The sequence below is a fragment of the Chiloscyllium plagiosum genome, unplaced genomic scaffold, assembly GCF_037043375.1.
Source record: "Chiloscyllium plagiosum isolate Xiang-an unplaced genomic scaffold, Cpla_swu_hap1 HiC_scaffold_19, whole genome shotgun sequence".
Lineage (NCBI taxonomy): Eukaryota > Metazoa > Chordata > Chondrichthyes > Orectolobiformes > Hemiscylliidae > Chiloscyllium > Chiloscyllium plagiosum.
Genome location: NW_028270157.1, coordinates 37271299 through 37286598, shown reverse-complemented (window position 1 = coordinate 37286598; position 15300 = coordinate 37271299). Strand labels below are relative to the sequence as shown.

The 15300-nt window shown below is 40.8% G+C and overlaps 1 protein-coding gene across 7 annotated transcripts in view; it reads right to left on the bottom strand.

Moving 5' to 3' along the window:
• Window positions 1–15300, bottom strand: part of LOC122559665 (dedicator of cytokinesis protein 4-like) — a 569310-nt gene that overhangs the window by 28875 nt on the left and 525135 nt on the right. For all 7 annotated transcript variants that reach the window (XM_043709516.2, XM_043709519.2, XM_043709517.2 and 4 more), the window contains 2 exons: window positions 8062–8183; window positions 2644–2764 (listed from right to left, as the gene is read on the bottom strand). In XM_043709516.2, the coding sequence (XP_043565451.2) occupies window positions 2644–2764; window positions 8062–8183 (243 nt within the window). The remainder of the gene's footprint in view (window positions 1–2643; window positions 2765–8061; window positions 8184–15300) is intronic.

Sequence of the window (15300 nt, the reverse complement as noted above, 5' to 3'; positions counted from 1 at the left end):
GCTACACCCTACACCAGCTACTATATGCACAATGTAATGCATAAAGGGATTTTCAACAGCATTTTCCAAACCTGCCATCTCTACCCGAAGTCTTTGCCCGAAACGTCGATTTCGAAGCTCCTCGGATGCTGCCTGAACTGCTGTGCTCTTCCAGCATCACTAATCCAGAATCTGGTTTCCAGAATCTGCAGTCATTGTTTTTACCTTTTTAGCCCCTTCAAGTCACATTGCCTTGACCTGGAAATACTTAGGCTTCAGCCTCTCCTATTTTTCATCCACTGTCCTCCCTTGGTGACAGCATCCCATAATCAGATCATCAGTTTTCACACATGCACTGATAACATCCAATTCTAGCTCATTACCAGCACATCAATCGCATGGTGGCTCAGTGGTTAGCACTGCTGCCTCACAGCACTAGAGTCCCAGATTCAATTCCAGCCTCAGGTGACTGCTGTGTGGAGTTTGCAAGTTCTCCCCGTGTCTGCGTGGGTTTCCTCCGGGTGCTCCAGTTTCTTCCCACAGTCACAAAGATGTGCAGGCCAGCTGAATTGGTCATGTTAAATTGGCCATAGTGTTAAGGTGCATTAGTCAGAGGGAAATGGGTCTGGGTGGGTTACTCTTCGGAGGGTCGGTGTGGACTGGTTGGGCTAAAGGGCCTGTTTCCACACTGAAAGGAATCTAAAAAAAAATCCCTCAATTTGTCAGATTACATATCCAGCACTCAATGCAGAATTACTCTCCAGTTAAACTTGGGAAGATTGAAGATATTGTTTTTCAATCCCTATCTAAAACTTACTTCTTTAATTGGAAATTACATTCCTTTCCCCTGGCCATCATCTAACTCAGACTATCCGCAACATTGATGTCACATTTTACCCAGAGACGAGCCATGAAGAACATAATGCACCACCACTAAGATTGCTTATTTCCATATCTGTAACTACGCTCAGCGTCATCCATACCACAGCTCCTCTGCTACTCAAACCCCATTTGATCTAATCATTCTGTATGGTATTTATGCTCCACTGCTGAGTAACATTACCCACAATGTCTTTTAGTACTTCAAAAAAATTACAAGCTTAACATCACTTCTGAACCATTTCTTTTTCATAGCCCAAACTGGTCTAAAAAGAACTGCAGCCTCCAACCGGGAGCATCAAGTAATCAGAAGGCACATGTCCCAGAAGGGTCTCAAATTACTCTAAGACCCAGTTAGTTTTGATCAAAGTAGCCAAATTGTCTTTGTAGGTACAGACCCTCTGCAATTGCCTCAGTAGAGGAGGGGAGAACTTAGGAATTGCCAACACTTAGTGAAATCTGACAGAGGTACAGACCACATATATCTACATTCTGTAAACTGGCATATTAGGCCCTGCTAGGAGTTCAGACAGGCAAAAGGTGCTGGAAATCAGAGTCTAGATTAGAGTTGTGCTGGAAAAGCACAGCAGTTCAGGCAGCATCCGAGGAACAGGAAAATCAACGTTTCGGGCAAAAGCCCTTCGTCAGTAATGAAGGCAGGGAGCCTCCGGTGTAGAGAGATCTCTCCACCCCGGAGGGTCCTTTCCTTTATTACTGATATATACAGATATATAAAGTCTGGATTGTTACAGAGTCAATTATTAATCTCTTATCGCATTACATGCTGCTGAAATTACTGGTGCAAATGTCAACTATTAGTGCATAAAGCAGAAACTTTACAGGTTTTGAATGTAAATTAATCAATTGTAAAATCCAGGTGATTTATTGGTGGTGGTAAACAGGTGAAAAAGATACTATGGGTGATTTGATGATAGGGAAAAAAAATGTTCATTTGTGTGTAAGAGCAGTTCTTCCATGCAACCAAGGAAAGTTACCCCAAGGTCAGTGACAGCTATTTTAATGAACAGTTCAGTTTTGAGTCCTCCCACACGTCTCATAAATGGAAAAGAAGCTGCAACTGCACAGTTTTCCACTGATGGAGACAACCCCTATGCCGATCTAAATTTGTTTTCCAAACTGAAACAAATAAAGATACAGAGAATGACACAAATTATGTGCAAAAGGTTTTTGCAGATGGACAGTGTTTTCAGGGTAAAATATTGTGGACTGTAGCAGTTTAAGAAGGCAGGTCACCACCACCTTTTTAAAGGTAATTAAGGACAGGCAATAAATGCCAGCCCAGCCCAGCCCAGCCAGCAATACCCATATCTCATGGGTGAATAAAACAACACTTGAGCCACTTTCTATCTTGCATCAGCAATATCTATTGTACAGAAATGTCTCATTTCAGAAAACTACTTATGTCAATGGACGCAAGACAGCTACATAAATTTAGCCAGTTCAAATATGGAGATGTTGAAACAAAACTGGAAACATTGACTAGAAGAATATTGTCAGGGCTGGGGGTCAGTTAGCTCAGTTGATCGGACAGCTGGCTTGCAATGCAAAAGGAAACCAACAGCCTGGGTTCACTTCCTGCTCCAGTTGGGTGACCACGAAGGACATTTTTCTTTTAATCTCTCCTCTCACCTGAAGTATGGTGACCCTCAGATTCAATTACCACTAGACATCTCTTGAATGAGAGTGCAGCCCTATGGCCTGGGAGGACTATAATGACTTTACCTTTATTATCAGTGATTTCTATTTGGAGAAGACGTGATATACCTGCATTTGAAAAACTTCATCAGAACTTTCAGACTGCCCAGTGATGTTGCTAACTTCAGCTGATGCTTGTGACGATAATGAAGAAGAAGAATACCTGTTGAATGCTGGGTAACTTAATGGACTGCAAAAAACAGCAAAGCACACACCAGGATTAACAAATTGACATTGTTTATTTTGCAGCATGAGTAAATGATGTGCTGCATTGAAAGAAATTTTAAATAAGTTGCTCAATAGTTTAAAGTCCAATATTTTACTATTTTCCTTATTGACTTTGGTGGTTTAAAGAGCAGGAGGTACTCATAGCAAACTAGTACATAAATAAGCCACTCTCTTCCCAATGCTTCATACAACATGCTGGTTGTTCATTGAGAGTTCGTTTGACAAATATAAAGACAACCAGCTATTTGCAGCTTTAAAGTGTGGATTCTTGAAGTTCACATCTCAGTCTCAACTGACGTACATGAGCTCTCAAGAACTTTGCAAGAGCTAGATTTGCCGTTGTTTGCCAACAAAGTATAAGGAAAGGGTATAAAAAACAAAGAATTGCGGATACTGAGAAATCAGAAAAAACAGAAATTGCTGGAAAACTCAGCAGGTCTGGCAGTATCTGTGGAGAGAAAGCAGAATTAATGTTTTTGGTCCAATGACCCTTCATTAGTGTTATGAAATGTTAACTCTGCTTTCTCTTTAATGCAAGGGATGTTTTGAAGGGTTATGAGGGGATCACTGTCACCTTCAAACTGAAGTGAATTTCTTGACACGTCAACCAAAAAGCAGCTGCAGGAAATCCCAAACTGGAATGTTTCCAGTTAAGACCTGAGAGTTGTAGTGCAGGAATTGGAAAAGAGAAGAGAATAGGATGTCAGAATGTGAACGTATTGAGAGATTAATGATCATAGACATGAGCCTACATTGAACCCAGTCAGCATTGATTTAAGTTAGAAATATAAATCTGCCTTTGCAAGGACCACACATGTTTTATTATTACTATTTTGGAAAAAAAATTTGGATTATGAGTTCTTTAAAAAAAGACTTGAAATACAAGTAGATCTGTGAGGTCTCTTAGAATCAGAATCAGAGTCCATGCAGCACAGAAACAGACCAGCTTTCCTAAACTGAACTAGTCTAATTTGCCTGTGTGGAGCCCATATGGCAGTAAACCTTTCCTACCCATGTACCTGTCCCAATGCCTTTTAAATGTTGTAATTGTACTCGCATCTATCACTTCCTTTGGCAGCTCATTACATATACATACCACCCTCTGTGTGAAAAAGTTGCCCCTCAGGTCTCTTATATCTTTCCCCTCTCACCCTAAACCAATGCCCTCTAGTTTTGGACTCCCTGACCCTGGGGAAAAGACCTTGGCTAAAGACCTTATCTATGCCCCTCATGATTTTATAAATCTTTATAAGGTCACCCGACAGCCTGTTATGCTCCAAGAAAAAGAGCTTCCCCCCACCATCTGTCCAGTGTCTCCTCAGAACTCAAACCCTTCAGTCTTGGTAGCATCCTTAGAAATCTTCTTTGCACCCTTTCCAGTTTAATAATATCCTTCCTATAGCAAGGTGACCAGAATTACATGCAGTACTCCAAATGTGGCCTCACCAATGTCTTGTACAGCAGTACATGAGTTACAGATGCTTTAGAAGAGTCAGCAGCTAAGAACAAGCAGCTCCAAAGCAATAAATAGTTTGTGTGCTGCTAACAATCAATCCCCTGTGGTCCTCAAGAAAATTTGTCAGCCATCACTCTTCTTCAATGAAGTACTCTACCAACCTCTCAAACCTACTTTCTTGAAGACTAGGTGGGCCTCTGAACCATCTGATATTATATTGAATCAGAGCTGCAAAGGAGCACCATGACAATATGGCTCACCAGAACAGAGACATAGGATTTGTCTTCAAAATGGTTAAGAGTGCCCCAACACTTAGAAATTCCCAATGGAGGCACAGAAAATTGTCTTCTAAGAGCCAGCTCTCTGTGTTGTGATTATGACGAGGTCAGCCAGTGGACCTCATACAATGAGTTCCCCGATTGGGCTTGTTCACCTGGTCCAATCAGGGAGCCCTGGCTGACAGATAAACCAGGACTGTCACCTACACACACACAACATGGGTGCTGAGGAAAAATAAGCACTGCTGCAGTTAGGCAGTAGTGGGGGGGGGGGTAAAGAAAAGAAGGGCAGAATGCTGTCCTTCATGAAGCTGGACATCAGCCATGCAATTGCGGTTAGATAAGGATTCTCCCAGATGTATGCTACAATTATTATCCATCAGGGTTTGTACCAATATACAAAACTGCTATTTAGGGTATCATCAGCCTGTACCACCTTTTAGCAGATGACAGAGAACATCTTATAAGGTCTACCCAGGTCACCATTTATATAGATGATGTGCTAATAACAGGGGAGATCAATTTTGAGCACTTGGAGAACTTGGTCAGAGTCCTTAGATGTTTCTCCAAGGTGGGCATATGCCTTAGAAGGGAAAATGTGATCCAGGCACCATTAGTGACCTCATGTGACTACTGGCAGCATCATGAAAGAATCCGTAACGGTTTTAAAACTTCTGGACAGACCCCCAATCTGGACAGTCACAGCTGATGGTGATGAGGGAAACTAAAGGGCCACCACAATCAGAATTGAAACCTTTTTTGACCTGGAGATATCAGATCAGAGTTGAGAATTGTATGATATTATGCGGTGCAAGAGTGATTGTCCCGAGCAATGTCACAACCAGATACTGGCTGAACTCCATCAGGGTCATCCCGGGATTTCCAAAATGCAGATGTTGGTGAGAAGTTATGTCTGGTGGCCAGGACTGGACATTAACATAGCCGCATTGGTGAGGCAGTACCCAGAGTGCCAACAAGGACAAAACCCACCACCACCAGCTCCCCATATTTGTGGGAATGGCTGGGTAAGCCCTGGACTTGGTTACATGTTGATTATGCACGTCCTTTCATGGGCTCAATGTTCTTAGTCATTGTAGATGCCCATTCATAATGTTTGTACATGCGTAGAGTTCATTCGTCAAATATGGTGGGGGGTCGCTATGGAAATACTGCATGCATCCTTTGCAATACATGGACTTCTAGAAGTGTTGGTTACAGATAACATTGTTTACCAGCAGGGAATTTGATTATTTCCTAAAGTTGAAGAATATTCGACATAAACACAGTTCCTCCCATCCATCATACAAACTTTGAAGGCAGGTCTAAAGAAACAGCTTACAGTTTCACTAGATACAAAACTGTCTCAGTTCCTGTTTGATTATAGGATCACTCCTCATGCAACTACAGGGATAGCTCCAGCAGAGTTGCTAATGGGGAAAAAGACTTGTAGCAGGTTGATTCGGATCTTCCTGGACCGCAGGGGAAGGGGGGTGAAATGGCACCAGGAACATCAGTGCCAGACACAACACTCCACTACGCGAGAGAGAAAGTTTACTCGATAGGATGAAGTTTGGTGAAGGAACCACAGGAATGACCCTGCATGGATAAGAGGCATGGACGACACAAGGTCAGGTCCAATAATAATGTATAATGTTTGGGTCGGTGTGACCGTCCTGAACAAGCATGTGGACCATATGAAAGGTGCAAACTTGAAAATGCTGTGGGAGCAAAATGTGCCCAGCTCCTTGACATCTGTTCTGGAACCCGTGGATTGTCCCTCTCTGTCAAACATTGAAGAGACCTTGAGGTGCACATGGCAGATGGAGAAGAGGATGAATTTCTTCCGAGATGCTCCGGGCAAAAGAGGTGAGCTACTGTGCATTACACACACCCTGAATCAGAGACAGAGTTGGAGGAATCTGTTCCAATGCTAAAACACCCCAGCAGGAGCTTCAAAAAAAAAAATAGCCGATGTCCTCACACTCAGAGGGAAAAGGATGTAGTGATTGTAACAATGTCAGCCAGGTGGACCTCACAGAATATGAGTTTCCTGATTGGGGCTGTTAATCGGACCAGAGAGGCCTGGCTGACAGATCAGGAGGGTCAGACATCCTGTTGTATCTGAGAGCTGGCTCTGAGGGAGCTGGATCAGTGTCAAAGACTCTCCATATGTAAATAAAGGGTGACTTGGTGATGGGATACCGGCCTCTGTGGGGTTATTTCACTCTGGTTGAGATTCTTTTATTGTATAATTAAAACAGTCTTTTGATTTAAGTCTAATCTTTTTTTAACCTTGTGCCAATCTGAATGAAATGTGGCCACTGTAAAATACGAAAAATAAATCAGCATACTTTGTGTATTGAAATAACTTTAAGCTTTGCTGGAGTGTTCAAATGGAATGTGTCTGCTTGATGGATGATATCATGACCATAGTGGGAATATCCCAACTGTCTGCTCTCCTCTCAGTGCTGTGACTAACTCCCAGTTACAACCAATCCAAATCCTGTTGCTGGGCAGTTACTTTCTTTATCCAAATAAACTAATGCCAGCCTGTCCCACAAAAGTTTCAAAATCACTTTTCAGCTAAGTTATATGCTTATGATTACACAAAGATATTGTGAATCTGGTCATGAAAAAGGAGGCATATGTCAGGTAGAGACAGCTTGGATCAAGTGAATCCCTTGAGGAGTATAGAGGATGTAGGGGTACACTGTAGGGAGGGAATTCAGGAGGGCCATTAGTGGACACGAGATAGCTTGGGCAGATAAGTTTAATGAGAATCCAAACAGATTCTACAAGTATAATCAGGCAGAAGAATAACTAGAGAGAAAATAGGACCCCAAAAGATCAACGGGGTCATCAATGTATGGAATCACAGGAGATCCTAAATGAACATTTCACGTCAGTACCTATTGTGGAGAAAACCACTCAGATGTCACATACGTTGAGATGTATAGATTGATAAGGTTCTTTCACATGAATTTGGATGGTTGTAGAAGGGCTGAATCAAAATATTAGCATTATGGGATTACGGTATTTAAATGAACCATAAGGATTTAACTCTAGTACCACTTAGTTCCTGTGGGTGGAGAGAAATAAAATTGTTGCTTGGATTTTGTTTTTCTGTAGGAAGGTTGTATTTTTGCAACTCCTTGAGCAATGTTTTCCTCTCCCGTCTCAACTGAACTATGCGGTTAACATGGTATTATTACTTTAGCCAAAAGTGCCCAACAAGAAATATGGTTTTCAAATTACATAAACATGTGAAATTATTTCAACAATGAAGAGCAGTGGGGTTAAGAAAACATCACTAGAATTAAATTGTGCTCTATCAGGAAAAATAACTATATGAAATTAAATAGTAATGCTCTTTCAGCTACCTGATCCAATGGGTAATTAGGGAGATGTGTACAACACAAAATTTTTTACTTTCATGCTCTCCGTATAAAAATAAAAAAGAATCAGGAATCTTATCTGCAAAAAGCATTCACTTGTAAAAATAAATCATTTTGGAGATCATCTTACCTGCGTCTGTTGACAAGTCTGGCTCCATCTGGACTTACAGCACCCAACGTGGGATTCCTGCAGGTACGTGGGCTCCCGTTGGTTAAGTGTATTGGACTCACACGAGCATATCCTGGAAAATCCTGTAAACAGATGTAAGATATAGCTTAATTGTCAAAATATGCAGTTGTAATAACAGCAAAATGCTGTTTACAATTTGTACTCCCATGCAAAACATTACGTAAATAGACCTGAATTTGAGGCTGCAAATGGAAATTTCAGCGGATTAAATTTAAATCAGTGCCACAACCATATCTATGGACCATCCTGCAAGCTGAAATCAAGAATTACTTCATGGTGTTTTTTGAAACCATCCAAGCTTAATTTAATTTCTCAAAATAAATACTCAAGAATATGTCCATAAGCAATAATAAAAATAAGGCTTCAATCTAACATTAACTCCTATTGTTTGACAGTGTTTTTGGGCATGATGTGGAAGTGCCGGTGTTGGACTGGGGTGGATAATGTTAAAAACCATGCAACACCTTGTTATAGTCCAACAGGTTTATTTGGAAGTACTAGCTTTCAGAGGGCTGTTCCTTCATCAGGCAAGTAGTGGGGCGGGATCATTCTGTGTCGTATTTTTTAGTTTTTTGTGCACAGTTGCACCATCAGTACTAACATTATCAAAACTTTGGTAGTGGCTTAAACCAAAAGATTACCAAATCAAAATTGAAATGGGATTGAATGTCTGAATCAACAATAAGGAAAGCAATTATTACATATTTATCACTGATGCTCAGTTTGTATAGTGTCAGGGCCACTCAGATCCTGCCTTTATCCAGCCTCGGACAAAAGAACTAAACTCCAGAGGTGAAGTGAGAGTGACTTTCCTTCACAGTATTTGACCAAGTGTGGCAACATTGGAGTCAATGGAAATCCATTAGTCTATGTTAGACCCAGCAAAAAGGAAGATGGTTGTGATTGTTGGAGATCAATCATCTCATTCTGAGGGCATCTTTGCAGGAACTCCGCAGAATAGTGACCTCGGATCAACCATCTTCAGGGGCCTCAACGACTGTTCCTCCACTGTGAGTACTTACATGGAACACCCTGCCTACAACAGTACTAGACTCGCCGACTTTAAGGGCATTTAAATGGTCATTGGATAAACATATGGATGATAATGGAATAGTGTAAGTTAGATGGGGTTCAGATTGGTTTCACAGGTCAGCGCAATATCAAGGGCCGAAGGGCCTGTACTGTGCTGTACTGTTCTATGTTCTATTACTGTGGAGATCTCCCATACCCTGAGAAGTTATAGATTTATAAGGTCAGAAGTTATTGCACAATGTTCCACAGCGTTCATTGCTTCTCAGATATTGAAGAGGCTGGTGTCTATATGCTGCGAGGCCACCAATTTGGGCTGCTAAGTGACAATTAACATTCAGATGACAGAAGTGCCAGGCAAATTCCAACCAACTCCCCTTGACATTCAATGGTATTATAGTTGCTAATTTCTCCACCATCAATATCCTGGGGTTATACTGACTAGTAACTGAACTGGACTAACCACATAAATACTGTGGCTACAAAAGTAATTCCGAGGCTAGGAATTATGCAGCAAGAAAAGCTTACCCCCTACCTCCCTAATGCCTGTAAACCTTCTACAAAGAACATGCCAGGATTGTGATGGAATACTTTCCACTTGTTTGAGTGGAAAGTGCAGTTTCAACAACACTCGTGAAGTTCAACACCATCTAGGACAAAGGTTTCTGCTTGGACTGTGTAGGTATCCACCATTTTGAACATTCACTCCCTTCATCACTGACACACAGTGCAACAGCGTGAACCATAGGGAAGATGCTGTGCAGCAACTCATAATGATTCCTTGGGCAGCACCTCCCAATCACAACAACCTAGAATGATGTGGTGTGCAGATACATGTGAAGATTTGCTTCAATCTACACACAACCGGACTTAGAACTAGATCATTATTCTGTCACTGCTGAGGGATCAAAATCCTCAAACTCCATTCTCAACAGCGCTGTAGATGAGTCTAAACCCCAATCAATGACTGTAGCACTTCAAGGCAGCAGCTCACCACCATGTTCTCAAGAGCAAGTTAGGATGACCCGGTCAGCAAGGTCCACATCCCTTGAATGAATAAAAAAATTCACGGTAACATGATTAAAATGTATCCACTGACATATCCTTTAAAAATCTAAGAAATCAGCACAGGAGTAGGTCATCCTACCCTTCAAGCCATCACCACCATTCAATGAGATCAAACACCATTTCCTACACCATCTTTGTATCCTTTGATATTTTTAATATATAGAAATCTATTAATCTAAGTACTAAATGTACCCGGTGAGAGTCTCCACAGTGCTCGAGGTGAAGAGAATTTGAAAGATACATCATTCTACTTTTCTCTAAATAGTCAGAGATGTACAGCAGGGAAACAGACCCTTCGGTCTAACCCGTTCATGCCGACCAGATACCTCAACCCAATTTAGTCGCACTTGCCAGCATCCAGACCATTCCTATTCATGTACCCATCCAAATGCCTCTTAAATGTTGCAATTATACCAGCCTCCACCACATCCTCTGGCAGCTCTTTCCATACATGTACCACCCTCTGCGTGAAAATGTTGCCCCTTAGGTCTCTTTCAAATCTTTCCCCTCTCATCCTAAACCTATGCCCTCTAGTTCTGGACTCTCCGACCCCAGGGAAAAGACATTTATTCTATCCATGCCCCTCATAATTTTATAAACCTCTATAAGGTCACCCCTCAGCCTCTGACGCTTCAGGGAAAACAGCCCCAGCCTGTTCAGCCTCTCCCTATAGCTCAATTCCTCCAAACCTGGCAACATCCTTGTAAATCTTTTCTGAACCCTTTCAAGTTTCACAACATCTTTCCGATAGGAAGGAGACCAGAAATGCACGCAATATGCCTATAGTGGCCTAACCAATGTCCTGTACAGCCGCAACATGACCTCCCAACTCCTGTACTCAATACTCTGACTAATAAAGGAATGCATACCAAACGCCTTCTTCACTATTCCAATGTCTTGTTCATTATTCTATGGTAGTATCCCCTTGATTCTAAGACCTGTCAGCCAAAGGAAACATTTTTCCTGCATCTACCCTGTCAATCCCTATTAAAATTTTGTACAATTGAATGAGATCACCTCTTATTCTTCTCAACCCCAGAAAATATAGGTCCAGTCAATGTAACATTTACTCATACAACAATCCCTCCATCACAGGAATTAATTTGGTGAACCTTTGCTGGCAAGTATATCTTTGTATGGATAAGGTCAGAAGTCACACACATGTCCACCCCAGGCCAACACCAGCACCTCCACTTTGTATGGATAAGGATATCAAAAGTGCACACTCTGAGTATGATATCACCAAATAATAATCTTTACTTATATATCATATCAAATCATCTCATTATCCTTTTTGGTTGTTTGCTGTACCTCCATGTTAACTTTCAGTGGCTCATGAATACAAATATCCAAGTCCTTTTGAAAGCTAACACCTTTGTAAATTCATTTACTAGTCAGTAGACATCATTGGCTTTTCTGGTATTTAATGCTTATCTCAAAATGACCAGAGGGCGTTAAGAGTTAACCATGTTGCTTCGGGACTGGAATTACATGTAGGTCAAACTGAGTAAGGACAGCAATTTATTTTCCCTTTGAAGGGCATTACACTACAATGATTTTCATGACAATTGGCAGTGATTAGATGATTGCCATCAGGAGAGCTTTTTATTCCAGATTTTCATTGGATTCAAATATCACCACCTGCTATGGTACAATATAAACCCATGTGCCTGGATAACTAGCCTGGGGTTCTGGATTACTAGACCAGTGACATTACCACATCACAACACCACCTTCTCAGCCTCTCAACACTTAAGAAATACTCTTTATTTCTGTTTTCCAGCCAAAGTTGGGTATTTCTCCACACTGTATTCCATCTGCCAAATTTGCCCACTCACTTCAGCTCTATAAAAGCTCTTTGCATAAACCTCAAAACTCCCACTCCTCTCTTTTGTGCCATCTGAAAACTGACAATATTACATTTAATCCTCACAAATATTCAGTATAGATTGTAAGTAGCTGAAGCTCGTGCATTGACACCTGCCATACCCCGCTTCTCATGAATCAGCTTTCAACCAGCACACCACTATATTCCCTCCACAATTTTACACGTGTCATTTTTTATTTACTAACCTTTTGGGTTGGACCTTATCAAAAGATTTCTGAAAATTGAAACGCACCATACCCACTTCTTCTCTTCTCATCAAAAAACTACAACAAGTTTGTTAGGCACGATTCTCCTTTCATAAATCAGTGATGACTCGGCCCAATCCTACCATTATTTTCTAATTTGGAGATGCCTGCGATGGGTTGGGGTGGGCAAACTTAAAAATCCCACAACACCAGGTTATAGTCCAACTGGTTTATTTGGAAGCACGAGCTTTCAAAGCACTGCTTCTTCATCAAACGGTTATGGAGCAGAATCATAATTCACAGACTTTATAGCAACAGGATTGCAGTGACATGGAATGTAATATCAAACAACTTTAGCTTAAGTCTTGTTTTAGAATGATCATGTTAGTTTCAGTTCCTTCATATGTAAATCCCAGAAGTTTTTTTGAAATTACATTCTCAAGATCGCTTTTAACAATAGGTGCCATCTCAACTCAGATAACATTGAAGGTGTGAAGTGAAAGTCTTATCTTGCTCAAAAACTGCATAAATCCATCTCAAATTCTATAAATCCCACTTTGGAAATAGAATCAGTTTGACCTAACATTGGGACACAGACAGACTTTAACTTCACACCTTCAGTGATGACATGTATTGTTAAAGGCTATCTTGAGAATGCAACTTTAAAAAGTTCTAGGATTTACATATGAAGGAACCAAACCTAACATGATCGCTCTAAAAGATGAAAGATTTAAGCTAAATTTGTTTAATATTACATTCCATGTCACTGCAATCCTGTTGCTATAAAGTCTGTGCTGTAGGATTCTGCTCCAAAACCACCTGATAAAGAAACTGTGCTCCAAAAGTTAGTGCTTCCAAATAAACCTGTTGGACAATAACCTGGTGTTGCATGATTTTTAACATTATTTTCTAAGTGTCCTTTTATCACTTTATTATAAATTTTAACATTTTCCCTATGACTGAAGTTAGGCTAACAGGTCATCGTTAGCCATTTTATCTCTCCCTCCTTTCTTAAATATGTTGTTATATATAAAATTTTTAAAGATGACTACCAAACACCTCTATAGCAATTTCTTTCAAAATTCTGACGTAGAACATCTGGTCCAGAGGATTTATCTACTTTAAGTCCCCTCAAATTTTATAGTACTAGGTTTAAAACTAATATTAATTTCTTGCAGTGCTTTGGTTACACTAGTCCCTAGCTTCTCCATTATCTGTAGGAGACTGATAATTTTCTCTGTGAAAATAGAGGCCAAGTATTCATTTCATTTCTATGCCATTTCATTTCTTTCATTTTCAAATTCTCCTGACTCTATTTATAATGGATCTAGATTACATACCCATAAAAACGTTACAGCCTGTGTTTATGTTTCCTGCTCGTTTACTACCATTTCTATTTTCTCTTGGTTTTTCTTTTCAGAAGTTAAAATGAATGAAAGTAAAACCTGATAATGAAGATAACAGACCATACATATGATTCAAGCCTGTTCTACCTTTTGATAAGATCATGACTTAACTGTCACTCTTCCATTCTCTGGACAGCCTTCCCACCTCGAGTGACCATAGAATCCCTACAGTGTAGGAGCAGCCCATTCAGCCCATTGAGTTCACATTGACACTCCGAAGAGCATCCCACCTCATCCCTCTAACCCTACATTTCCATTGGCTAACCCCACCTAACCTGCACATCCCTGGATGTTCCGGGTAATTTAGCATAGTCAATCCACCTAACCTACATGTCTTTGGAGGAAAACATTGCACCTGAAGGAAACTCATGCAGACACAGAGAGAACGTGCAAACTCCACACAGACAGACACCCTGAGGTTGGAATTGAACCCAGGTCCCTGGGGCTGTAAGGCAGCAGTGCTAACCACTGAGCCACCATGCTGCCCAGATTTTCAAAATTCAGAACAGGGACTCATTGAAAAGCCAATGGAAGGCATGTTCTGACTGACATGTTGGATGACCAATGGCATAAGTCTGGGGGAGAGCCCATTCAAGGTATAAGGTCATGTGATGACATTTGCTGGAATACGTTTAGCCACGGTTGGCAACCCCAAAGAAAATACAATTATTGAAGCCAGCCATCAGAGAAAAAGTACGCCATGCACGTGATAAGTAATAATTTGGCAATGCCGATATTGGACTGGGGTGTACAAAGTTAAAAATCACACAACACCAGGTTATGGTCCAACAGGTTTAATTGGAAGCACACTAGCTTTCGGAGCGTCGCTCCTTCATCAGGTGGTAGTGATGAAGGATTGACGCTCCGAAAGCTAGTGTGCTTCCAATTAAACCTGTTGGACTATAATCTGGTGTTGTGTGATTTTGAACTATGATAAGTGAAGTTGGGTGCCTCAGCTTTTATTTCAAACTGATCAAAGACCCAATAAACAAAAACAGAAATTGTTGGAAAAGCTCAGCAGCTGCCGAGAGAAATCAAAGTTAATGTTTCAGATCCAGTGACCCTTCCTCATAACTTCCTTAGGACCCAAAACTGATTCTGAGATGGCAGGATTGATTTATGTGGAAAGGTGACTGGGCTAGGAGGATATTTGCTGCAGATCAGGAGAATGAGTGGAAATAGAAAACGATCGAGTTTAACAGGACAAGAGTGAGATTGCAGGAGAAGTAGGAAAGTCCAGAACTAGAGATCACAGTTCAGAGATATGGGATAAACTATTGAGAATTGATATGAAGAAAAATTTGTTCACCTCGAGAGTGGTAAGCTTGAGTAATTTGTAATGAAAAAATAGCAGTTGAGGCCAGACCATTGTATGATTTTTAGGAGGAGTGGGATTAGGGCTAAAGGGATTAAAGGTTATGGAACAAAAAAAAAACAGTAACAGGCTATTGAGTTAGATGAGTGTGCGGTTTGATTTATTTATTGCTGACTCTTAAATATCAGGGTAGAAATAAAAACAGGAAACACTGGAAATACTCAGCAGGTCAGTCAGTATCTACAGAGAGAAAAAGAGTTAGCATTTCAAGTTGATGACTTCTCATTA